This window comes from Amphibalanus amphitrite, unplaced genomic scaffold, assembly GCF_019059575.1.
Source record: "Amphibalanus amphitrite isolate SeventyFive unplaced genomic scaffold, NRLGWU_Aamphi_draft 000097F_arrow, whole genome shotgun sequence".
In the NCBI taxonomy this organism is placed as follows: Eukaryota; Metazoa; Arthropoda; class Thecostraca; order Balanomorpha; family Balanidae; genus Amphibalanus; species Amphibalanus amphitrite.
This window is the reverse complement of record NW_024881592.1, coordinates 798,663-824,916: the sequence shown is the minus strand read 5'-3', so window position 1 is coordinate 824,916 and position 26,254 is coordinate 798,663. Positions and strand designations below refer to the sequence as shown.

The window sequence follows — 26,254 nt, the reverse complement described above, 5'->3', positions numbered from 1 at the left end:
GATGTTCATTTGATGCTCAAGAGTACAAATATTAGTGTATTTGCATCTCAAAATAATACATCGCATCAGAAATCTCCATTGCGCAATGAAAATACATACACTAATGACTAAAGAGACCATTTTTATTATGAAAATGCCGCTAAAGGTTTTGCCAGATCAGTTATAACTTATTCCTTACTCGGCGTAGTGGTGGTGGTCGGCGTTGTCGGTCTGTTCACTGGGAGAATTTCGTCACCGTTCGGCCCGCAAAACCTGGAAAAAGGAATGGGAGAACCTCGTGATTCATCAATGCAATGCAATGCAACAAACGGAGAATAAAAGCATCGCTATTATCGTGTCATTTGCTTAGTGATGTATAATTTGTTACAAAGACTAAAATAAGTGGGACATATTTTTAGCGATATTTGATAGAAAGGAAAACCGTCATATAAAAAAGTCAACAAAACTTTTTACTCATATCATATGAGCTAGCTTCGTAACGAAACAAATACCAATGGGCTGACGAAAAAGACACTGCATGGATGAGTTGACTTAGTTTTATTGGATCTGTGGCTCCAACTGAAGCGCCTACTTTGTCGAGGCCATCGTGTGAACGGAGAAATAGTTATCCGGATGCGCGTGCGTGTGATCTAATGACAGAGGCCATTCCTGCGTCAGGGGAGGCACTTGACCCCTCCTTTGTGCGACAATAGGTGCATCGGTGACTCAATACCGCTAATAAAAAACTCCCCACTCCTCACTCACCGTTCATCCTCTAGGTCGAGGCAGTCCACATGCTTGTCGCAGAGCTGAGACTCTTTGAGACACATCCCCCCGCGGAGACGACATAGACGAGTGGTACAGCGCTGGACAGGGAAACGGTCAGAGCCGACCGTGTCCACCGCTGGGGAAACATGGGGTTACTTAGGGTAACACCGCTGGACGGGGAAACGGTCAGAGCCGACCGTGTCCACCGCTGGGGAAACACATAGTAACACCGAGTAACACAGAGTAACACAATGTAACACCGCTGGACGGGGAATCCGGAGCCGGTCGGAGCCCACAATGCTGGGAAACATTATACAAACACAATCACGGGAAAGGGTAACGGTAACACGGTGTAACGCCGGTTCGACCAGACAGTGTCGACCGCCGAGGATTCTAGTAACACGTGGTAATCATAATTGCGACTCCTGGTGTACACAATCACCCCACTCACCTATCAGGGGGAGAATCCAGTGGAGAAAGTACGATACCCTGGTGTACACCCCGGGGGAGTTGGGCAGCGCGCAGCCCCGTCCGTGGGATACGATGCCATACTGTGTCCAGTGACCGTCTCCCGTGCTGCGGGAGGTCAGAGGTCAGGTCAGGGGCCAGGTCAATGGTTTGTGCTGCCGTGTTAGGACAACCAGGGGGCAGTTTAAGTGTAGCCAGAGATCGGTTACGGAGTCAAGGGTCATCGGAATTCATCTCATTTGTCACATAGTGTTATCCTATTGGTAACGAGACTAGGATAAATAACCATACTGATTGTCTTTTCATTGGCTCATGTACACAAGTTTGCCTGACAAAGAGTAATGCGAAAAAAGTAAGCAGCAAGCTCGTGTTCGTTGTAATTACGAAACTGCAAAGCCGCGCAGAACTATGCACCAAAATATGTAGCCCAGGTAATTGTCTCACCTACAGAGCAGCGGTCCGCCGCTGTCGCCCTGACAGGAGTCCTTGCCTCCCTGCCTCGGGGGTCTTTATCTCATTGTCTCACCTACAGAGCAGCGGTCCGCCGCTGTCGCCCTGACAGGAGTCCTTGCCTCCCTGCAGCGGTCCAGCGCAGATCTGGATCGTGATGTTGTCGTAATGTTCCGGGCAGAAGGAGAGCACCGGGATCTCCACCTCCATCAGGTCCTGGACTGTGGGGAGGGCAGGTGAACATTGTCAGTATAGCTTGGTCAGTCGCATGACGGGGCAGAATCCTGTAGCGTTTAGTGTGCGAGCGTGGTAGCAGGCATTCACAGCTTGCTGCCCCAGGTTGATCTTCACCCTCGCACGTGTAGGTGCAGTGGTCGGATGGACGCTCCCTCGTTTTTCGCTAATAATTCGCTCAAAAAGCGGTCGATCGCTAAAAAAGTACTTTATCCCTCGCCGGCCGAGGGGGGGGGGGGGAGGCGGGTGCCGCCCCCATATTTTTTCGCGATAGCTCCAAACAAGCTGGCGATAGACAGCTGAAACTTGGCATACCTGACCTTTGATTGAAGCCGGATCTTTTGACATAAACTGCATGTTCGGGTCAGGTCAGGTCACTGACCTATGACGTCTGCATATGCGAACATCTGCACGGTCTTCAGATGTCGCAATTTCGTAACCCCCTCACTGCCAGAGGAGCTTTCACAGCGAAATGAAACTTGCAGGATCTAGTATCCATTACGGGTCTGACAACTTGTATATCTCGGATTTTTTCCTAAAGGTCAAATGAGGTCAGGTCATTTTCGTGACCTCACCATTATAAGTCAATGGGGGAAAATGAAAACTGCTATTCTTGCACCGGGAACGATCTCCAACTATCTCAAGCACACAGAATCGTGATTTGATGCATTCCTTGCAAAGTTCTATGCGTCACTTTTGCAATATTGACCTTGCGTGACGTCATTTATGATGTCATGTGGGTCATATTAGTTTTTCGTCACGTTAGGCGGCACGGGCGGACATCGATAGCAGCGCCTCTATCGGTCACTAGGGAAAGCTGGGCTGTAGGCGACGAAATACCGGCTGAGTTGTCACACGTTGAATAGGTTTATAGCCATCCGTCTTGTGAAAAAGTTGAACTTTTGCCTTTAATATTTCTACAGGCAATTTTAGAAGTGTCTTCACATGGATTACAAAACCGTTTAGATTATTGTATTCACTTCAAGCCTTCCCTATTGTTCTTGATGATGCGGGAACTATTTCTAATTAGTGTTTCTAGCTTAGTAAAAGAACATACTGTGCAAACGATGAAAAAAGCATAAATGGAAGATTTTAAATGCAATTTTCTCTAACAAGTAGGGGAGAGCGGGGCCGGTTGAAACACGGGGTCAGATGAAACATGGCTTTATTTTTAACAGTATGCAACATATGGCGTTGCCGACACCACTGCACATCCGCGCTCGACCACTTCCTTTGTCAACGGCGTTTGGGCGGCGAACGGACGGTAATTTTGATTTGACACTTGTTTTTGTGTTTTTGAGGGGCGTTTGGGAGAAATCGTTTTTATGAATATTTTGTGATATCTCATATACCTTTGTTTGCTGAAAGAAGAACTCCTGGCTCCGGAATAAACCTTATTTGGCCCTTCATTCAGCATGATGCCGTCCCTCCAGCTCGTTTGACATGTGCTTTACGGCGCGTGCGAGATGGCGGGAGCGGATGGGGTCAATTGAAACGCTTCTCTGAGGGTCAGTTGAAACAGGGCCACAGGCCGTTTCAATGGACCCCGGTGACCCTTGCAATGGTTATTGTTCAGGGGCTGTAAACATTAAAGGAAATAGTCCACCTTTGAAATGAGCTTTTAAACTGAAATAGTAGTTTAATAGCCCAATTTTTGACCCCTTTTTCTCCAGCCTTTTGCTTGAAAGCACACTATAGCCTGAGATATTTCTCATTTTTTCTCATCCGCCCATTTTACCATAGTCTATGTACTTTATGTCACTTATTATGAGGAACCTTGCACTCTAAGCTTTTCAACGACCTATTGAATGTAGCATTTAGAAAAGTAAACCGGACAAAATATCTCCTTAATAAAGTGGCCTTAAAGAGGAAAACATCCCATTGTTAAGGATAGGTGCAATTGACCCCATGGGCTGGTTCAATTGACCCTCGAATCGGGGTCATTTGAAACGGGCGTAGAGCTGTTTTATAAGCTTGCGTTTGGCAGCAAAATATGTATGAAACATAATTTTACATATCTTAAAATAAAGCCAAAAGAGCATATTTTTTAATGGCATTGTGCATTTTTCGATATGACAACTAAATCTCGCTGTGCATGTCAATATATAAAAAGTGGTTCAACTGGCCCCGCTTTCCCCTAATGGTAAATTCTCTACATATCAAGGAAAATGTGCATGCTAACTGATAATTTAAAGTTCTTGGGGTCAGTTGTTTTCTTCTTTTCTTACGTCGCCCCAATGGCGTGTTTCTTTTTTCCAACCAAAGGAAGGCGCTGTACCCGAAGATGCTTCTTTGTAACCAAACCAAACAAAAACTAACATAACCTAACCTAACCTGACCTAACAACCTACAAACCTACAACCTACAAACCTACAACCTAACCTACAACGCGCCAAAAACTTCGGCCGGCAGCGGGATTCGAACCCTAGTTATCAAACCATGAGGCGAGTACGCTATCCACTACACCACTCAGCCGGCTGATCGGCTCTAGGTGTAAAGGCCTGGCTACACTATGCGTTTTCTGCGTGCGTTTTTGCAGGTTTGCGTGTTTTGCGTAATATCGTTCTAGGAAAAATGTTATAAACAATATAATTTTTACTTTGGTTATATACAAAAGCTAATATAACTCTTATTTAACTAGAATTTAAGGTGAAAAACATCACAAAAACGTAATATCGCTCTTTTTTCTAGAACGATATAACGCAAAACACGCAAACACGCAAAAAACGCACGAAGAAAACGCATAGTGTAGCCAGGCCTTAAGTCACTTTTCAATGACGCAATGGGATATTCTCCGTATAGCGCCTTCCTTTGGGTGGAAAAAAGAATTACGCGCCCCAATGGCCGCGAATACACTTGTGATAACGCCTATCGAATAACTCCCGATCGAATTGAGTTAGCGAGTCGGGAAATCCACCAATGGACTCACGAAGACCTGCCGAATCGAATGATTGGGACATGACCTCCTTCGACAAATGCCGTGACCTGGGGACGCTGACCTGACCGTGACCTGGTCAACACCCTACGTTGACCTCATCCAAACAAAGAGTATATCATTCGACGCGCCTGAGCAAGACGAACACGATGCCGTCAAAAACGCGGCTCTGCGGCCGTTTTTGCGAAGTTATTCACCAAAAACGGAACCGTACCTTGGGACACTTGACCTGGCCTCAGAGGTCACCGGTTGATCTAGGACCTTAAAATCGGATATCAATCTCTGCATCTCGTAACGGCGCACACGCGCGTTTTTTCCGCGACTCTCCTTTCCCACTCCTTCCCACTCCTTCCCCTCTCCTTATCCTCTCCTTATCCTCTCCTTATCCTCTCCTTATCCTCTCCTTCTCCTCTCCTTCTCCTCTCCTTCTCCTCTCCTTCTCCTCTCCTTCTCATCTCCATCTCTCTGCCTTACCTTCGGGCCCATCTTGTCTGGTCTGCCCCCATCCGACCACGGTACACTGAGAGCCCGGCTCCAGCAGGGGCTCCTCCTGTCCCGGCAGGCAGACGGGGGTAACCCACTGAGTGAGAACCAACGGCCGAGAGAGACGCACCAGCGCCAGGTCGTGGGCGTACACACGACTGTAACAAAACGGGGGTAACCCCCGGTCAGTATACCAGCGAGAGACGTACTGACTACTGACGATATATCGTGGGCGTATAAAACATGAAACAACTGTAACAAAACGGCATAAATGATCAGTTTTCGTCACCAAGTAAGAACCGAGTTATTGTAATGAGAATCAAACTGAAACCTCTTCACCTGCACATGATACGTGCAATAGGGTCGTCTGAATCAGTTAATTTACCTGTTGTAGTCGGGGTGTATGATGATGTGCGTCACCAACCGCGACTGTTCGTACGGCGCGAAACTGTGCCTCCGCAGCATCCCTGCCTGCACCTCGTACCGGTACTTCTCGAACCTGAGTAGAGGAAATTAATTATATGAATGTGTAATGGAAACACTTACACTGCATTTGTGCGAATAGGCGACGACAGAAATATAGTCACTAAACGTAAAAAACTGCTGGTAATCAATGATAAAAAATATAGGTAAGTAGGTACTGTTTTCGAATTCAAATCTAAAGAAGAGTGGATCATCACGCACCCTTTATCCACCTCGGCATTCATCTTCCTTTTGTCTCCATGCTAATTTTTTATCAGTGTAATCATAATCTCCTATCATCCCTCTAGGTACTCCCCTCACCTCCACCTCACCCCTCGCTCCCTCCATCCCTCCACCCCCCCTCACCTCTCGAAGCAGTGCGCCGCCGAGAGCACCCATCTGGCCGTGAGCACGGTGCCTCCACAGTTAAACACACCATCCTTGTAGATTGCCACCAGCCAGGGGTGCCTCCCCGGAGCGCTGCGGGCGCCGCCCACTATCTTTCCGTCATGTTCAGGTACCAGCAGGCGGTGGTGTACTCCGTCGGGCCGGCTGTGGTACACGGGTACCAGCTCCACGTCCGCGGGGAGAGGGGAGGGGACCGGAGGGAGCGGGGCGGGAGGGCCGGGACGCCACAGGTCCCACTCGGAGGCGTCCAGGGAGAGAGCAGAGCGGTCCTGTAGGGAGGAGAGCGGGGAGAGGGGAGGAGGAGGGAGGGTAGAGGGGGCTGATTGCGCGGCAGAGTTCTGTGGACGGGGGGAGAGAGAGAGAGAGAGAGAGAGAGAGAGAGAGAGAGAGAGAGAGAGAGAGAGAGAGAGAGAGAGAGAGAGAGAGAGAGAGAGAGAGAGAGAAAAAAAAAAGAGCGAGAGAGAGAGGGGGAGGAGCCTGTCAGTCTGCAGATGAATTACATTTTTTATCCCGGTTATATCATTTTATTATGTGTCGTATCGTGTATAAGGTCCGTCACCAAAGATGCCGCTATATTCGTCTATTGACTTCTTCAGCGCCGTTGTATCGAAACAAGGAAAAAGAAAACTTTATTGTGCCTTGTTTCCTTTCTTGTTTCTTGTTTCGATACAACGGCGCTGAAGAAGTCATGCCGCTATATGTTGGTTTTGGGTTGTTACAGCAGATTAAAATTGCTAACGAATAGTGATTTTCAAGCTAGAGACAGTTCCCGTGTACCTTGTTAGTCTGTGGCTCTAAAATCTCTTTATCCGTCTACAGTTACGACCCCTTGTCTAGCTCATCCCCAGCCTTTCTCACTGCCGTCACTGGTCCCACGTCCCGCCCGGACGTCAGGTCACTGGACCCGTGCCCAGTGCCCCTCCCCACGTACCTGACTGCGCGGCCGTCGGCTGGCCTCCCTGCCCGAGGTCAGCTGCCGCGAGCTGTGACCGCAGGCTGGAGGCGGACAGCGGACGTAGACGGCCGTGCCGCTGGAGCACGCCGCCGTGGCCGAGAACGTCCCCTCGAGCACGGCGAACGGGCCGCCGTAGCTGCCAGGGACCGCCCGCGAACCGGCCGTGGCCACGCCGCTGGGGAGGGGGGGGGAGGAGAAGTGAAGCGGTTATGCGGGCCAACATTGGATTAGGGATGTCGTCCGGTAAACTAGAGGTAAACGGTAAAGGCTTGCTGCAGACTGATGAACTCTTTGGCAAATAGTTAATGTACCTCCGTGTATGCAAACAAAATGCAGGATAATCAAATATCAAATCAAAGCAACGTTACAGTTTTGTCATATCGTTGGCTTCCCAGTCAGGGATATGCGGCACAGTCTAGCTTCAGGCGCAGACTTCTGCTGCCACCTAGCGAGAGAAGTATCTATTAGCAGTTGGCGCTTTGGTCGGAAGAGCTCCCCAAGTCCCCAGTTCATCGAATCATCGCCCTCGTCAGAATGCATTTATGAGTCAACAAGTCAGTAGTCACAGCATGCGATGCATTCGCAACTTTGGCATTTTTTTTTTCTAAATACCATAACGAGAGAAGTCTCTTCTTATGTCGTCAAACGCACTTTCAGAATAAAGGCATAATGCAGATTTGTCGTATACTCTTACGGCAGCCAATTCAAGCGCTGGTTATTGATACTGGCGCTAGGTGGCAGGAGCTGTCGACGCCTGATGGTAGACTGTGCCGCATGGCGCCGGATACAGAACAATTACTGCACGGGTTTTCGTCGTTGACGCGTTAATAAAAAGTGTCAGCAGCTTGCCATTTCGAAACTGCAAGTCTTTTTGCTTGCTTTATCTAAATTGGAACACATACATGTACATGTATAGGTATGCTCCCGGATGGCATTCTTATAGGTAAAGGTATACCTTAGAAAAAAAGAAGAAAAAACACCGACAGACAAACCATTATTCTCCTGCCAGCTGTTGGCTCCCATCTGATGTTGCCAACAAGGTAAACTAGCTACAGACTGCACATATCAGGGACTCTGTCCTCCCGCTGTTTGACACCTCAACTCACATGGTATACTGTCCGACGATGCCCTCGCACGCCTCGCTAGCCTGCTGAGTCATGTCTCTGCCATTGTGACAGACGGGTAGCCACTCGCCGGAGACCATTCGGTGCAGGAATCCGTGACTGGTGACCAGGGGGTACACCTGGGGGTAGCAGAGGGGGGAAAGCTGGTCATCAGGCGCACGCAAGTGGGTGATAGAGGGTAATAGGGGGTGGGGTTGACCTGAGGGTGGTTAACTGGGAAATGATAAAAGAAAGGGCACTAGGTGAGCCTGCAGGTGATGTGAAAGGATTAGGTTGGCGATTCAGCTCACGATAGCCACATAAAAACCTTAGCTTCAGCAGCACCTTGGCTTGTACGTAATTCCGAAGACAATTCTCTCCCGTCGTCGTTAAGTATAAATTGTTGCTTCTTTTCTCTCACTCTCGCCGCGACCGAAATCGCAAATGGCGGCAGGCCGATAAAGAAATTCCTGAACCTGTAACTCACTCTCGCTTACCAGCTTATTGTTATCACTCCCTCCTCCCTGCCTCTCTCCCCTCTCACCTGGAGAGGAGTGACGTCATCGCTGAGGTGCAGACAGGCCAGCTCGTCCCGTCCGTTGTCACAGTGTTCTACTCCGTCACATCGGTGTCGCCGGGGGACGCAGCGGCCACCGCGCAGGTGGGGCAGGCTGGAGCACGAGAATTCGCCCACCGCACAGCCTGGAAGAAAAGGGGGTGAGGTTTGGGAGTCTGGAGCACGAGATATCGCCCACCGAGCAGTCTGGAGGAATGGGGAGGGGAGGTGAAGTCTGGGACAGGCTGGAGCACGATAAGCCACCAAACAGCGCAGTCTGGGGAAAAGGCGGGGAAAGAAGAGGGAGCATAAACGTTACGCAACTGTTGATAAGTGATGTCAATTAAAGAAAATTGTGATACCGATACCAAACCAAACGCCAACAGGAACCGCGGGAAAATACCGAAACCGAACAGACTTGGAAATTTCAGGGAAACACCAACTTCTTACCAAATTCACAGCCTCTTTTACATTAGCAAGGATTCACAATACAATACCAACAAAATACCAAATCTGTTAGCCTCGAAATACCAAATACGAAGTCGGTATCGGTTTGATAGGCATCGGTATACCAAAAAATTGGTATCCGATTGACATGTCTACTGTTGATTCTACTTCCATGCAAATGTTGATAGGCACCCGCCGTCACACGTCACGGACTGACGTGACGTCACTCACCGTCGCAGGACATCTCATCGCTCTCGTCTGGGCAGTCGAAGTAGCCGTCGCACTGCAGTACGGGCAGCAGACGCTCGGCGCAGGCGCAGTCGCGCTCGTCGGAGAGGTCGGGACACTCTGCGACCCCGTCACAGCGGGCAGCGCAGCGCCGCTGCTCCCCCGGGCAGGTCATCGAGCGTGCCTCGAAACACGATGATACTGCCGGGGGGGGGGGGGGGGCAATAACACTGGTATACTACGAGGCAGTTTTATAATGATGCTCTGATTAAACATTTGATTATCCCCTTAAATATTTACTATGTAATCAATCAAGTAATCTGTTAACTTGTCAAACACAAATTGGTTACGAAAAATAGCTACCGTGCATGTTGCACAATGCACATGATGTATCAATGAAAAGTTTTATAACTACAGGCTTTGTTTGTTTGATATGTTCTATAGGTGTGGCACAAAATAGGATATTGTCGAATAAAGTTGAAAAAGGCAGCTAATCTCATATTTTTATCGATTAAAATATAACAAATGTCTGCCCTCAATGAGAATTGAACCCGCCCTCACCTCTTTCCTCCGTTTCCAGCATCCTTTTGGCGCTGTCCGCGGTCTTCCTCATCGACTTGGGCAGCCACTCCGGGTCATAAAACAGTTCCCAATCTGAACTCCGCGCCTTGATCAGAGCTCGGTCAAACACCGGATCAAGGCCACCGCTGACACCCAACCACGGGTCCAGGGCGGTCAGTGACCCCGACCGCGGGTCAAGGTCACCCTCCGGCACCGTGTGGCGGACGGTGCGGTAGGAGTCCGGCTTTGGAGGGCCGACGGTGGCATTTAGTGGGATCACGTCTAAAACCACAGGGATCTCCGACGGTGCAGAGTCAGGTTGGGTGTCAGTGTCCCTCGACACATTGTACTCGTTGAGCCAAGGCTGGAACTCCAAAGGAGGAGGCTGCTTTGACCAGTCGGCAGCGGGGAAAAACTCGACAACATCGTCAGGAGGCGTTGGTGTCAAAGCTACATCACCATTGGCTGACAGCTGGCGCTGAGCTGGCTGTTGATTGGCTCCCGGCCGATGATCAGGGCTCTGATTGGTTTGCGGTTGGGTGTCTAGACTCTCATTGGATGCAATTTCCGCTTGAGCTCTTTCATTGGCTCCCACTACTTGAGCTGTTCCTTCGTTGGCCTTCACGCTCTCGGCTGGCCTCTGATTGGCCGCTGGAGCTGGTGCCGGACTCTGATTGGCTGTTGCCGGTGACGTCACCCCGATCCACGGAGGCCGACTGGGCATCAGTGGGATGTCGGTATCACCGTTGGACCATCCTCCCGGAGGTCTGTGGTCTACCCAGGAGCGGGTTGGCGCCGGCGTCTGCCTTTCCGCCTCCTTTGTTGTTTCTGGTTCCGGCTTTGCCGTCCTCGGGGTCTCTTCCGAGTTTTTCTCTGCATCTGACACGCTCGTTTCAGTTGTGGAAGTATCGTCGAGTTTCCTTCCGGCTCCATTCCTAGGCAAGACGCCATCAGCGATCACATTTTCAGTTGTCTCACTCTCGGTTGTTACGGTGACGGTCGATGGTTTCCCGGAGTCGGCGGTAGGTGGCGGCACTGCGTTGACGCCAGATGGCGCAGCAGGCAGTGGTAGCAGGATATCCGATTCATTGGTAGAGGCCGCGCTATGGGACGCCCGACTGCCGTCGTTATTTACTGAAAATAACGGAAAATCTTATCATATTGACAGACTTTTAATGATAGTAAGAAAAGTAAGTTTGCACATAGGTACTCAGATATTACGCAAAGCTACATTTCAATTACATACTATACACCGTTTTACAGTTACCTAACTTGACCTGACTTGAACTTAGGTCACCGATATAACGAACAATACGATATATCCTATTTTCCAATTTGATACAGCCTTTTCCCTCATCAACCGCTGGGTTTCAAAGCAATTCAGAAGGCGGTGTAGCTGTTGGTTAGGGTAAGGCATTTCCTTTTTCAGGCGAGGTCACCTAGCATGGCCTCACCTGACATGACTTTTAATAAACTCGTTCTACAAGTTGTGCTGCACGAAATCACAACGCACAGTGTCACCCAGACTCACAGTGGCTGGCCAAAATTCCGACGCACAGTGCAACCAGTAGGAGGACGGAGACGAGCACCAGGCCAACGCAGCAGAGGCGGCGGCCGCGCGGGTCCGCCCCCGCCCCCGCCCCCGCCGCGGCGGGGCTGCAGTCAGTGTCATCACCTGTGGGAGGGCGGTGAGTGTCTCGGTGTCATGAGTAGGCCCATGATGAGAAGTGGCAGAAAAGGGGTTGTACGAAAACTACAAGAAAGTTTTTTAGACTGCACTGTTCAATAAAAAGTGCAAAATAAAGGAGTCGTGATTAATAACACTGTTTGATTTATGGCAAAAATATCTTACAACAGATACCGAGCAAGTAAAAAAAATGGATGAATGAAAATAGTTATCACTTGCAACATTGGTTTATAAGCAATCTTTTATTCAGATTAACGTAGAAAATCGCTGAAGGAATCGCCCACTGTAGCCACATTTGACGTAATTTGTTCTAATGACATGGACTCGGTGACCTGACCTTGACCGGTGCACAGCGCGCGGCGTGGTGCGTCTATTTATGATACAGCCCCAGTGACCGGTCACCTGACCTTGACCGGTGCGCAGGGCGCGCGGCGTGAGGCGTCTATTTATGAGACAGCCCCCCTGACCTTGACCGGTGCGTAGGGCGCGCGGCGTGGTGCGGCTGCTGGAGCGAGTCCTCCCCGGCGGTATGATGAGATGTTGTCCCGTGATAGGGTGCGGGGTCATCTGAAACCTGGAAGAAATAGGGGGCATCTGAGACCTGCCCCTGGGAGAAATAGGGGATTATATGGAACCTGAGGAAAATATATACGGACCCTGAGAAAAAAAAATCGGGCATCCAAAGCCTGGGAGATAATAAGGAGCAAATGCAACCTAGGGATAAATGTGAAATGCATGTTAGCAGCCTCTGATATGCAGGTTATTGGAAAATAGTCCTGATATTTCCTGTATTCCTGTATTTATTAGTTTTAATCTCGGATGGGCTAGTGGAATGAATGTTTGGGAAATGTTTCATTTCTCTGAAGACACCTACCTGGTTTTCTTTCCGGACGATTTGATGGGCTCAAAGACGTCCGAGGTGGGTGTGGAGTCCGTCCGCGACTCGTCGGAGACCAGCCGCTGCTGCTGCAGCCTGGGGCAGGTCAGGTCAGGGTCAGGTCAGGGTCAGGTCAGGGTCAGGTCAGGGTCAGGTCAGGGTCAGGGTCAGGTCAGGCTCAGGTCAGGCTCAGGTCAGGGTCAGATCAATGTCAGATCAATGTCAGATCAAGGTCAGGTCAGGTCACGGTCAAGACTCATGTCTGGGTCAGGATTGGTCTGGACAGGACAGGTTAGGTCAGAATTAGGTAGGAGTGGCTCAGAAAAAGTCCGGACAGCAGGATAAGTCAAGGCAGGGAGGGCGTTAAGGTCAGGGTAGGAGAGGTCACACCAGCTCAATGACATGTCAGGCCAGGGACTGGAGTTCCGGACAAGTGCTGGGCAGTGCAGGGCAGGGGCAGGAAAGCTCGTGTCAGGGCAGGAAAGGTAATGTGAGGGCAGGAAAGGCAAGATCAGGGCAGGAAAGCTCAGGCCAGGACAAGAAAGCTCAGATGCTGTTTTATGTGGATACGAGTGTTACATTTTGTCGCTTCGATAAACTGCACAGAAGCTCATCACGAACTACATATTAGGTATACCACGAATACCACGAATACATCACCTATGCCAGGCTTTACTGAAGTGTCAAAGGATAAAATTGCCATATATTGCACTGCGGCTAATTCACACCAGTAGGCCGGTAATTCGAGTAGTACTCTTACCCGGTGGTTAGTACACTTACTACCTGCTGAGCACGCTTACCATCTGGGGTGTACCCGCAGCGGGCCGGACGGTATAGCGGGGGAGTTCACCAGTACTCTCTGAGCGGCCTGAAAACCAACCGGAAAACGTGAACACGCACGTGAAACTATTAACCCTATTAGTGGCAGGGGGGGGGGGTTGTTTTTATCCACCCCTCTGGTTTTTCGGGAATATCTCCAAAACCGCTGAAGCTACGATGCTGAAATTTTCTGACTTTTCCTAAAACTAAATTGGGCACATTCCCTGAAAATTTCAAGTTCATAACTTTACCAGGGGCGGCTCCAGAGCACTGGGAATTGGGGGTCCTATTCGTGAAGCGAGTCATTTGGGCGAAGATCACGATGCTGCACCAGTTTTACGAACAGTGAATGAAAGGTATCATGTGATAACATATACAGTTATTGTACATCCTCTTTTGACACGTTTTTGCTATAATAGGCGGATCCAGGCGTCCAAAAAGGGGGGTTATGTTTTACCTCCCAACATAGGTGCCCTGACACCGCCTATGCATGACCAATACAATTGTAGTCGTTCTCTCATAAGAAAATTGTAACATAACAAGACCATTACCACCCTTTTTAGAAACAGTACCAACAAAAACCTTATTTACTATACTTTTTGTGCACCCCCAATCTCAATGATCTGTATCCGCCTATGATTTTTGCAAATGCATATTTTTAGGATCCATGTGAATTCCTGGTTTATTCTCTATCGATCGGCAAAAGTTGCGTTAAGATTGGTTCAGAAACCTGGCCGTGATAAACAGTCTAAAATGTATCTGCAATTTGCCCGTTTTTACCCCCCTCTATCCCCCCTATTGACATTTTTTAATTTTTATTTTTTAGAAATGTAGATCACGTTGAGCGAAATCGAATGCCGTTTGAATTTTGAAAATCGGCCCGTTAGATCTCGAGATATCAAGGGGGGGTCGTAAACAGCCCCCCCCCCCTGCCACTAATAGGGGGTAGCCAGGAGCCTGCCACTAATAGGGTTAACCCGCGCTCCGTTGAAGTCTGGCCGGTTCCAGGTCCTGTGCGTGTGGGGAGGGGGGGGAGGGGGCAAACGCCTTCCGTCGTATCTCCAGAACCAGTCGGATCGGAAAATTCATACGGCGCTCGAAAGTCCTATCAAGATGCTGCAAGATGACCTCGAAATTTGACCCGTGATGTCAAAGGGCGGTCAAACAAGGACAAATTGTCTAATTCACAATGAATAGAAGTCGGTCGTAAAAAGAAGTTCATGTTTCCAAAATGAGTTTGAATATGATTATGGACCTGATTATGGATCCTAGACCTGGCATATGGATAGTCATCTGAATGTATTATGACCTGTGACGTCACAAGAGGTCAGCCTCCGCAAACAGATCAGATGACACTTGCGGGAATCGTATGGAACGAGATCTGAATTGTGAATATTCAAGTCTTTATGAAGGCATGTCATTTATATGCCGCCATAGAAACCTCCTTGACCAACTTACTTTGACCTATGACGCCACAGGAAGGTCGGAAAAGGTCATATTGTAAAAGTATAAAATGAAAAAAACATTTACTTAAAGGTAGTGTGCCAGCTTTCTTGGACCGTATGGAGTTAATGGCCCAGATAAGGAGAACCGGATTTTTAGAACTTATCCATACCTTCAAAACTCATGGAAACGTCTTAAATTCTTCAAATTTTGAGTACCCCAGTGCGAAATTCGCCCCGACGGGTTGTCGGTCGTACCCCAACCACATTTCACACCACTATGAACAATAAATGCACACACTGAAATCGCTATTACCGATATGCTCATCCAATCAAGTTTCGATAAACCCGTTCATCATCAGCTCCTGCGGTTTCGAACACGCCTGTTAGTTGGCTTCTGATGCTCGTCGAGGTCGGAATTTCCAAATACGCGTGGTGCGTCGGGCCGCGCGCTCTGACTTCGGCCAAGAAAAATGCGTCAGCTGATCATTGTCATTTCTGCCACTTGCGTGTGGTGAAATGGGGTCATAACTTATAAGACGGCTTTTTCATATCAATTATTTTACATAAAATCATATTTCAAACCATAAATAATGTTCGACAGCCAAATAAAAGAAACAATACCAATACGGGCTTACAGTTTAAGGCTCGACATTGTGTTGTCTACGATTAGACAGCTGATAACTCATTCCCGTACGTCGTATGGTCGTAACACTATAATGACCTTTGCTTATTGTCACAAGTGCGCCGCATTCGCGAATGTTGCCCGACGCCTGTTTGCAGGTGAGCCCGCTACAGTTGTTATACATATCTAAAAACCGATAAACTTTTAGGCGAAAAAGGCACCTATTCCAGGTTTTTGATTTTTTTTGCGATATTAGGTAAAAACAGAAGCTTCTTATCCTAGGAAAAATAAAATGGGAAATCTTTCAAAGGTGGCACACTACCTTTAACCCTCGCCGGCACAGCGGGGTTGATGCAACACCCCCCCCCCCTAAGTTTTTTTCCGCAAATAACTTGCGTAAAAAACGGCCGATTGCGACGCCATTTTCAGTACCCTCGCGTTGATCAATTTTACAACCACTCTGAAAATTTCATGACCCACACCCAATTGCCCTTTGACTTACTTTCCGAGACCATGTTTGGCCGGAATCGCAATTCGGCGCTTGTCGGCTCGCATTAGCCGCGCGTTTGCAGTCTTTTCGTGGTTTCAAGCGTTCAAACATGCGATTTGATGTTGCTCCCATGCATCAGGGAGGATGTCAAGGTCACCTGAAGGTCAGGTCAGGTCACTGACGTTTGGCGACCACGGTCCACTTATTCGAGTTTTGCATGTTTCTAGGCCAGTTTTTGGAGCTGAATTCGAATTAAGCAACCATTACCTGACCTAGAAGGCCAACCTATGACCTAGGACCCTAAAATGGGGTATCATCGGCTTCCTCTTGTCACGGGCAACACGCTCGCCACGCCATATGATATGTGGAGGGATTTTGTTTTGATGTCAATGCATACATACATACATACATGCTTCTTTTTTCGGCGAAGCTCTAGCTCGAACAGGGGCCAAATGCGAGGGGGGTCGTACCCCCCCCCTCCCCTGTGCCGTCGAAGGACGCAAAATGGCCTGTGCCGGCGAGGGTTTAACCCTCGCCCTGGCAGGGGGGGTTCGATGCGACCCCCCCCCCCTAAGGTTTTTCGAAGATAGCGTAAAAACGGCGGCGTGCAGCGCCGCCAAATTTGGCACAGCCTATGGGGCAACCTTTTTACATGTGACCTGAAAATTTCAGGTCCGGGTGACCTTGGGTCAGGTCACCAGGTCAGAAAAACCGGTACAAGGTCATGGTCAAATTTCAATTTTCTTTTTGCACCTGTCCAACTCACAGTTTTGGACTGATTTCCTTCAAACTTTCAGGATGTGCTAGGTTCACCGAGTTGTATAACATATAGTTCGGGTTTTTTTGAGGTCACTGACCTGAGGTCAGTTAGAGGTCATTACGTCATAATGTTAAGCCTATGGGAAAATACTAAATTCGGAAAATACTGGAGATATCCGCTTCGTTCTATCACTTTTGTGCTTTGAAACCACAGTAATTAACAGCAGGTCACTTGGTGCTTCTTTGTTTGGTGTACTTATCCATGGGTCAGGTCAAATGAGGTCAACTGAGGTCAAATGACGTTTTTGCCAATAACTTGGCACATAATGACGCTAAAGCTTAAAAAATGGTATCATTGTGTTCCTGGTGATCAGCCGAATCGAATGATATGCAATATGATGCAATTTGGTTAACTTGAACTTAATTTATTAATTTAAGTTTACTTAAAATTTAAGAAAAACTTTAAGTACACTTGAGCAAGCTAAGAAGTGTATCATTCGACGCGCCTTGACATGCTGAGTTCACTGGTGCTTTTCTTTTTGCTCTATCTGAATTAGATCAAAAGTTATAAGCGAAAAACTTTTGACCTGTTTTTAGCGAAATTTTTACATTTATACCCCCAAAACCCCCCTAAATATTGACCTAGAGCAACCAAATTTGCACAGGGGCGAGAACTCCAGGGGGCCCACCTACCTACCAAATTTGGTGTTTCTAGGTGCCATAGGAGCCAATCGCGAGGGGGGGGTCGCATCGACCCCCCCCCCCCTGCCAGGCCGTGTTATGAAAAATGCCCTGCCAGGGCGAGGTTTAAAGTGATTATTAGCACGTAAAAGTAACCCTACTGCTCATATTTACACGGGAAGGGAATCGTATTGTATCATGTTTTATCATATGCACCATACTGCCCTACACTGATATAAACCCGCGCCGTGCTGGTCTGCGTTTTCCGTAGCCCCAGCTTGGGGGCATCAACCTGAATTCTAACCTCAGGGCACCAAAGTTACTTTAGTATTTTTTCTAGATCAATCTAGATCAAAAGCCCTCCTTCGAGCCCGCGAGTGTTTACCTTCCAGGCGGTGGGGGAGGGCATTTTTTGCCCCCCCCCCCCTTTAGTTTAACCCTCGCCGGACCTATTGGTTTTCTACATACGCGCCGGCCGAGGGGGGGGGGCGGGTACGACCCCCCCTCGCCGTTTCGCCCCTGGTGGAGCTAGCGCGTCGCGGAAAAAACGAGCGTGTGCGCCGTTACGAGACGCAGAGATTGGTACCCGATTTTAAGGTCCTAGGTCAACCGGTGACCTCTGAGGTCAGGTCAAGTGCCCCAAGGTACGGTTCAGTTTTTGGTGAATAACTTCGCAAAAAACGGCCGCAGAGCGCCGATTTTGGCAGCATCGTGTTCGTCTCGCTCAGGCGCGTCGAATGATATACTTTTTGTCCGGGTCAGGTCAACTTGGGGTGTTGACCTCAGGTCAAGGTCAGGTCAGCACCCCCAGGTCACGAAGTTGGTCGAAAGGGGTCATGTCGCATATCATTCGATTCGGCAGGTCTTCCTGAGTCCATTGGTGGCTTTCCCGGCTCGCTAGCTCAATTTGATCAAGAGTTATTGACGAAAAACTAATATGACCTTGATGACGTCATAAATGACGTCACGCAAGGTCAACATTGCAAAAAAGACGCATCTAACCTTGCGAGGAGTGCATAAAATCACGATTCAGTGTGCTTGAGATAGTTGGAGATCGTTCCCGGCGCCAGAATAGCAGTTTGAATTTTTCCCCATTGACTTATAATGGTGAGGTCACGAAAATGACCTGACCTCATATGACCTTTAGGAAAAATCCGAGATATACAAGTTGTGAGACTCATAATGGATACTAGATCCTGCAAGTTTCATTTCCCTGTGACATCTCCTCTGGCAGTGAGGGCGTTGCGAAGTTGCGACATCTGAAGACCGTGCAGAGGTTCACTTATGACGTCATAGGTCAGTGACCTGACCTGACCCAAAAATGCGGTTGGTGTCAAAAGATGCGGCTTGGATCAAAGGTCAGGTATGCCAAGTTTCAGCTCTCTATCGCCAGCGTGTTCGGAGCTATCGCGAAAAAACCCTATGGGGGGGGGGGCGGCACCCGCCCCCCCCTCGGCCGGCGAGGGTTAACCCGCGCACCGACGGGGGTCTGCGCCAACTTAGTACCGACGGGGGGGGGCGGATGACCGCCCCCCCCTGAGATCTCGAGAACGAAGCAAGATAGCGACAAGCGGTAAACGGCATCGGATACGCACGGTCAAGATCTACAATTTTTACTAAGGTCATTTTCAGGTCAGGTCAAAGATGACGTCACAGGGGTCGAAAAAGTCAAAATGGCGGCGCTAAATATGGAGAGAGTTTTTCTCGAATAACTTTCGAATTAGTCAAGATAGGAACAAACTAAGGGCATCATCGTGATCCTCTCGTCAATCCGCATCGAATGATATATATGTTGACCTCGAAAGGTCAAGGTCAAAGGTTGACCTCAGGTCACGTGACCTCGAGGTCATCATGTATATCATTCGATGCGTCTTGACGAGCTGAACACAATGAGACCATCCACGCGTCTGTATCTTGTTCCTGTACGGAGTTATTGGCCAAAAACCTTTGGTGACCTTTGATGACGTCACATGACCTCACAGCTGCCCAACAGCAAAACAGACCTCAAGGTAGTGAAGGTTGATCGTATATGAAGTCATGTATGGTATATGGGGCCATTCCGACCCGTTTTAGTGGTAAAAACAGGGAGTTGATTTTTCCCCCATTGACTTATAATGGGGAGGTCGCGAAATTGACCTGACCTTAGGTCACCGATATCAAAATTCCGAGATATACAAGTTGTAGCTACTAATGACCTAATAACATCCTGCGACTTTCAAAGGCCTCCGACATCTACTGTAGGTCTGGCACGGTGACAAAGTTGCAAAAAAGTGACTTGAGGTTGGGTCATTCAAAGTGACCTGGTGACCTGACCTTGAAAGGTAGGAGGTTCAAACTTGCACACCATGTGTAAAATTGATAAGGGAATAGTCATACCAAATTTCGCGGCGCTACGCGCCGCGGTTTTCCCGCTATTCACGAAAAACCTCAGGGGGGGCGGATATCCGCCCCCCGCCCCGTCGGTGCGCGGGTTAAGTTTCGATATATCTCCAGAATCGGGCACGCTTGACCATATTTCCGCCTACTGACCTGTGACGTCATCGGTGACCCAGAGTTCAATGAAATTTAATTTCCTTCGACAAATGTGACAGGGCTATCGAACGCTTTTTGAATTTAACGGATCCGTCTAGTAGTTTCGGAGATACGGGAGGGGGGAATGCCCCCCCGCGCGGAAGGTGGCCGGGAGGCCCACCGCCTGCCGGGTTAACCATAATGATTCAAGTGCATGCGACTAAAACATTTCACGATTCATCCTTCTTCCGAGCTCACCCATTCCACAAAAATTCCACATAATCATTCCTCGCTCATTCCACAGCACATCACTCAACCATCCCTTAACCCGCGCGGGGCTGGGGTCTCCAGCCGAACGCGCGGGGCTGGGGGGGGGGGTAAATTTTACCCCCCTGTTATCTCCCGAACTAATGGTCCGATTTGGAAAATTCAAACGCCAATCAAAAGCTCTCATCACGAACTACTAAAAACATGTACTTAATTTAAAGTTTGAGGTCAAGGTCAAGGTCAGGTCAAGGGTACAAATTGCAAGTTTCTACAGTATCGGCCTTGCACCGTAGTTGCCGAAGAATGGAGTCATGGACTGAGACTGATCGCCCAAAACGTGTTCTTAGGCTACCAAGACAATATTCGTTGCATACAATATCATTCAGAGGTCAAGGTCAAGGTCAGGTCAGGTCAGGTCAGGTCACCAAAAAACAAAATATAGAAAAGGGCATGTGCGACACATGTTTTATGGGTCATTTTACTCATAGAATTCAATAGGCACACTCAATAAGTGACATGGACCACCTCTGGATGAATTTCAGGTCGAGGTCAGGTCAAGGTCAGGTCAAGTGAGGTCAAATTTTGAAGTTGGTTGTTAAGGCCTAAAAAGGTGTCTATCTGATGCAGTTTTTCACGGCGAATCGAATGGTGCTAATTTTGTTTCCGTACGAGGTCTAGAACTTCTTAAAAAGTCATTTTTCAAAAAATTTGTGTGTCGTGACGTCATAAAATTTTAAATAACTCCCACATTTTTGAACCGATTCTTCTAAAATTTGGTATGTAGGTGCACATAGACCACTTCTCTGACATATATTCCGGTTTTTTCGATAGACTCAAAATTTCGGATTTTATAATGCTTTTCCCAAAAAAGTCAGTTTTTTGAAAAAAATTTAGGCCAAAATCCAAAATTTTCAAAAAACCGAGATAGCCATTTGATAGACAAAGTAAAATTACGTTTAACCTTTTTTGTTACGTCTTGATTCCTTTAAAAATGAAGATGTTAGCGGCGTTTGAACTTTTGCCGTTTTTGAGGCGAAAATGGCGAACATGACGTCACTAAAACGTCAATTTCTCAAAAATTTTCCGACGGATTTCGCTCAAATTTTCAGGGAATGTGTCAAATTGATGTAAGAAAAGGTACTGAAAGTTTGGCGGCGCTGCGCGCCGCCGTTTTTGAGATATCGCAAAAGTTCGCGAGGGGGGGGGGTAAAATTTACCCCCCCCCCAGCCCCGCGCGGGTTAAAGTTCACCCGTTCTACAACACATCACCCAACCATTCCAAAACTCGTCCATTCCTCGAATTCGCCAATCTAAAAAAAACTCACTCATTCCGCGAACTCACCCATTCCATGACCCCCATTCCGGGCACTCACCCTTTCCCTCCTCTCGGCCTCCTGGACGTCATAGCTGCCGCTGGATCCATGATCGGGGGACTCACGGACAGACATCACGCACCGCGCCACCGGCCTGACCGCTGCAGACTGCCGGCGGCCGGCCGCCCGCCAGCCGCCGCCCACCGCCCCAGGCTAGCCGGGGTCAGCCGGTCAGGACCGCGTCATACATAACTACGGTCGGACGCGCACGCTCGCCATTTCTGGGAGGTTCTAGCTCCGTCAGGGGCGAAACAGAGTGGCGTACCCCCCCCCCCTCGGCCGGCGCTTATGTAGAAAACCAATAGGTCTGGTGAGATGAGTGACATAAGTGAGAAAAGTTGCAGCAATCGTAGTCTTGACTAATGTATGAACACAACTGTAAAACCTTTAAGTTGCAGACTGCATCAGCATACCAGTACAGAGTCGGACATTCAGTTTACCCCGACGGTCGAGGGGGGAGGGGGGCGGGTGCCGGCCCCATAGTTTTTTCGCAATCTCATGGTAACCGAATGCGATATTACCTCCTTCGACCAGCTTTGTGACCTTGGGTCTATGACCTAACGACCCAACTCCGCGCATAACTATTGACTGACGTATTTTCCACCAGTAAAACGCCTTTTGGGCGAAGAACGAGCGAGCGAGATAGTGGGCCCTGCACGTGCGGAAGGGCGAGAGGGTCTTCCAACGGGGCTTGTGCAAAGCACCCTTCTAACCGGTCGCTAGCGGTGTGCCAAATTTGAACGCAATCGGCCCAGCCGTTCCTGAGATCTGGAAGCGGCATTCTGCACGTGCGCACGTGCAAACGGGGTCCAAACTGACTTTTGCACGGCACCCTACTAACCGGTCCCCAACCGTCTACCAAATTTGAGCGCAGTCGGCCCAGCCGTTCTCGAGATCTGGAAGCGCCCCCTGCACGTGCGCACGTGCAGTAGCACCCTAACCGCAACACATGGGAATGCATTGCCTGGTGGGTGCCTACCTGTATGCCAAGTTTCAGCGAAATTGCCCCAGTAATTACCGAGTTATTGAAATGGGAACAAATTTGGCACCTCTTCTTTTTGTATTTTGCACGTGCAGTGGGGGTCACTCACATAGATCAAGAGTATCCGACCTTTGGTAGAAGGGATGCAGGTACCCTACAAAAATTACCGCAAGGCAATCGCCCAAGCAGCTGCTGAGATATGAGCCTCTCAAAATCACTACTTTTTCAAAACAGCTTGAACACCCTTGACTTTTCACGTGCCACGTGCCACGACGGTCACTGAGATGTGTCAAAAGTAGTCAATTACGGGGTAGAAGGGATGGGGCTACCCAGCAAAAAAGACCGCAGGCCAATCGGTCCAGCGGTTGCTGAGATATAAGCCTCTCAAAAGCGTTACAGGCCGGGCCGGGCCGGGCCGCTCATACTAAGATTTTTCCGTTATATTGAAAAGACTTCGCTTCGCTCGCTTCGCTCGCTCGCTCGTAATAACGCGAGTGACTGGGGGGGGGGGGTCTACAGAGCCCCCCTCCTCTTTTCTCTGAAACTGGTCCGATCGTCAAAATTCAAAAGGCGTCTGATAGCCCTGGAAAAACTGTTTAACGATGCCTAATTTCATTGAACTCAAGGTCCCCGATGACGTCACAGGTCAGCTCAAAGTAAGCATATCAGCATTTTTTTTTCTTGGCTGGCATACAGATCCAAGGCGCATCTTGTGATACCAACTGCATTTTCAGGTCAGTCCATGTCACTGACATCTGACGTCATAAGTGAACCTCTGCACGGTCCTCAGATGTCACAACTTCGCAACGCCCTCGAGGCGCCCTCGAAGTGCCAGGGGAGCTTTCACAGGGAGATGAAACTTACAGGATGTAGTAACCCCCTGGGGTCTCACACCTTGTATATCTCGGATTGTTCCCAAAGGTCACATAAGGTCAGATTGGTCAGGTGACCTCACCATTACAAGTCAACGGGGAAAAGTGAAATCTGCCATTTTAGTGACGGGAACGATCTCGAACTATGTAAAGCACACGGAATCGTGATTTCATGTAGGTACTCTTTACAAGGTCCGATGCTTTGACCGTTTTTTTTTACCTAACATTGACCTATTGACCTGACCTCCACCAGGGTCCAGGAAGTGACCTAAACCGTTTCTGATGGTTATATAACCAGCACCATTGAGTTGGAAATGAACAATTTTGGCCATAAGACATGCATCGCACAGCCCTAGTAAAATTGGGTTAATGTGCTGACCCTTGGTGACCTGACCTGTGATCTGACCTGGTATTATCAGTGACCTCTAATCAGTATGTGTACCAGGCAACTGACGCCCTATCGCTGATTTTCGATAAAATGTGTTTTTCTCGATGTTATAGCCCTCGCCCCGCTGGGGGGGGGGCAATTTGGCCCCCCTTGTGGTTTTTCCGAAATAGCAAGACGCCAAATTTTCAGTACATTTCCGGGCATCAATTTGACACCTTCAAACCATATTTCAAGTCTTAGGTCACCTTAGGCCAGGAGTTATTGAGGTCAAACTGAGGTCATGTTCGAGCAAAAATGAGCAAAAAAAATGAAATGTTGAAACGCTCACAAAAGCTACAGTTACCTAGCAATTTCAAAGTTCTTTATATGGTAATGTAGAAAAAATAGCGCTACAAAACTGCCATCTTGGATTTTCAAAATTATTGGATTTTGACCCCCGAAAATTCAAAAAACTGATTTTTTTAGAAAAACTAAAAAATCAGTGTTTCCGAATTTCTAAAAAAAACGGAATATTTGTGATAGCCCCTGTGCTCTTCTTTACCAATACATACCAAATTTTAGATCAATACCTCCTTTTTTGGCCAAGTTATAGCGAAAACTTCAAAATTAATGACGTCATATAGTTAAATTCAACTTTTAGCAATTTTAGACCACGTAGCGCAAAACAAAAGCCACCATTGAACTCCCCGTGACGAGCTGCATCAAATCGATACCCATCTTATGCAAAAATATCAACTTTAAAATTTGACCTAATTTGACCTGACCTTGACCTGACCTTCACCGGAGCATAATCTTAACTGACCCCAAAGGCTGCCTGACCCACATAATCGTATTTGGCATATAAAATGGACCATAAAACATGCCTCACATAATACTTTCATATTGTGACCCTCAGTGACCTGGCCTCTGTGATCTGACCTGGTATCGGTGACCTCAAAAAGCAAAATATGCGTTTGACGAACATTTTCCCATCGATACTTTTCAACGAAATGCATTTTACCCGATTTTATAACGCATTTCTTGAAATGCCTGTAAACGGTGAAAATCCGACACTTGACCTGACCTGTGACGTCATCAGTTTGACCTAGGTCAACGAAATTGGGTCACAAGGTGATGGGGCTACCTTGTGACCCAATTTCGGGGGACTGACCCAATTGGATAGCCCCTCCAACACCGTTTGCCGCTTGTCGCTATATTACGTGGTTCTAGAGATCTTAGGTGGGGGGGGGGGGGGACCCGCTGGGCCTCCGCGCCACCCGCCGGCCGCTGCACGGGGGGGGGGGGGACATGTAGTTGCCCCCTTTACTTCTGCAACAATATCGTTGCAGGGCGAAGAGATAGAGAAGCGAAACTTTGCACACATCTTCCTGAATGCCTAGGCAAGGTTGTGTCCAAATTTGGTGTCGATCCCATTTGAAATGACGTCACAGTGACGTCAAAAGTCAAATTATAGATTTGCGACTTTCAGTGTCCTTACGATATACCCGATATATGAGACCGAACATAAAGGACCGATACTTGGTCAGGAACTAGGTCAAATCAAAGTCTACTTAGATGTTCAAGGATGACAGCAGGTGCTGTTTAGTTCATTTACAGTTGAGTTTCGTGCTCAGCGACATCAGGAATGGTCCATATCTGAAAACGACAAAACTTTCTGACGTCACTGTGACGTCATCTTAAGTGCTACAACCACCAAACTTTTTTCCAACATTGCCTCGGCATTCATGTGAAGCTATGCCAAGTTTCGTTTTGAATTCAATTTTTTAGCGATTCTAGACCACCTAGGGCAAAACAAAGACCACCATTGAACTACTCGTGACGAGTTGCATCGAATCGATAACCATTTTATGCAAAAATTTCAACTTTGAAATTTGACCTAATTTGATCTGACCTTGACCTGACCTTGACCTGACCTTCACCAGAACATACCTAATCTAAACTGACCCCAAAGGCTGCCAGGCCCACATCATCGTATTTGACATATAAAATGGACCATAATACATGCATCACATGATATTTTCATATTGTGACCCTCAGTGACCTGACCTCTGTGACCTGACCTGGTATCAGTGACCTCAAATAGCAAAATATGTGTTTGAAGAACATTTCCCCATCGATGATTTTCAATGAAATGCATTTTACTCGATTTTACAACGCATTTCTTGAACTGCCTGTAAACGGTGAAAATTCGACCTTTGACCTGACCTGTGACGTCATCGGTTTGACCTAGGTCAATAAAATTGGGTAGGGCGCGTTTCTCGGCAGAGCCCAAAGGGGCGCGGGTTAAAAGTACCGCACAAAGTGGCGGTGGATCCATCAAGCCTGACCGAGGAAGGACTGCTAAATTTGAGTCACCGAAGCAATGGACATCCTCGTCCATTCCCCTGGTCAATTGGTTCAGTGACGTTCAAATTATAGCAGGCCCTTCCTTGGTCAGGCTTGAT

At 48.3% G+C, this 26,254-nt stretch overlaps 1 protein-coding gene across 2 annotated transcripts in view; it reads right to left on the bottom strand.

The window, feature by feature from the left end:
* LOC122380380 overlaps positions 1–21,718 on the bottom strand; it is a 48,536-nt gene extending 26,818 nt beyond the window's left edge. The window contains exons 1-17 of one of the 2 annotated variants that reach the window (XM_043363497.1): positions 21,569–21,718; positions 13,402–13,469; positions 12,599–12,697; positions 12,192–12,298; positions 11,569–11,712; positions 10,038–11,171; positions 9,480–9,677; positions 8,790–8,947; positions 8,249–8,385; positions 7,119–7,317; positions 6,146–6,525; positions 5,703–5,816; positions 5,309–5,475; positions 1,742–1,886; positions 1,199–1,323; positions 745–883; positions 179–252 (exon numbers count right to left, since the gene is read on the bottom strand). In XM_043363497.1, coding sequence (XP_043219432.1) covers positions 179–252; positions 745–883; positions 1,199–1,323; positions 1,742–1,886; positions 5,309–5,475; positions 5,703–5,816; positions 6,146–6,525; positions 7,119–7,317; positions 8,249–8,385; positions 8,790–8,947; positions 9,480–9,677; positions 10,038–11,171; positions 11,569–11,712; positions 12,192–12,298; positions 12,599–12,697; positions 13,402–13,469; positions 21,569–21,643 — 3,463 coding nt within the window. In that variant the 5' untranslated portion in view covers positions 21,644–21,718. Of the gene's footprint in view, positions 1–178; positions 253–744; positions 884–1,198; positions 1,324–1,741; positions 1,887–5,308; positions 5,476–5,702; positions 5,817–6,145; positions 6,526–7,118; positions 7,318–8,248; positions 8,386–8,789; positions 8,948–9,479; positions 9,678–10,037; positions 11,172–11,568; positions 11,713–12,131; positions 12,299–12,598; positions 12,698–13,401; positions 13,470–21,568 lie in introns of both variants that reach the window. The other variant, XM_043363496.1, reaches the window with a different exon arrangement.
* Between the last annotated feature and the right edge of the window lie 4,536 nt (positions 21,719–26,254).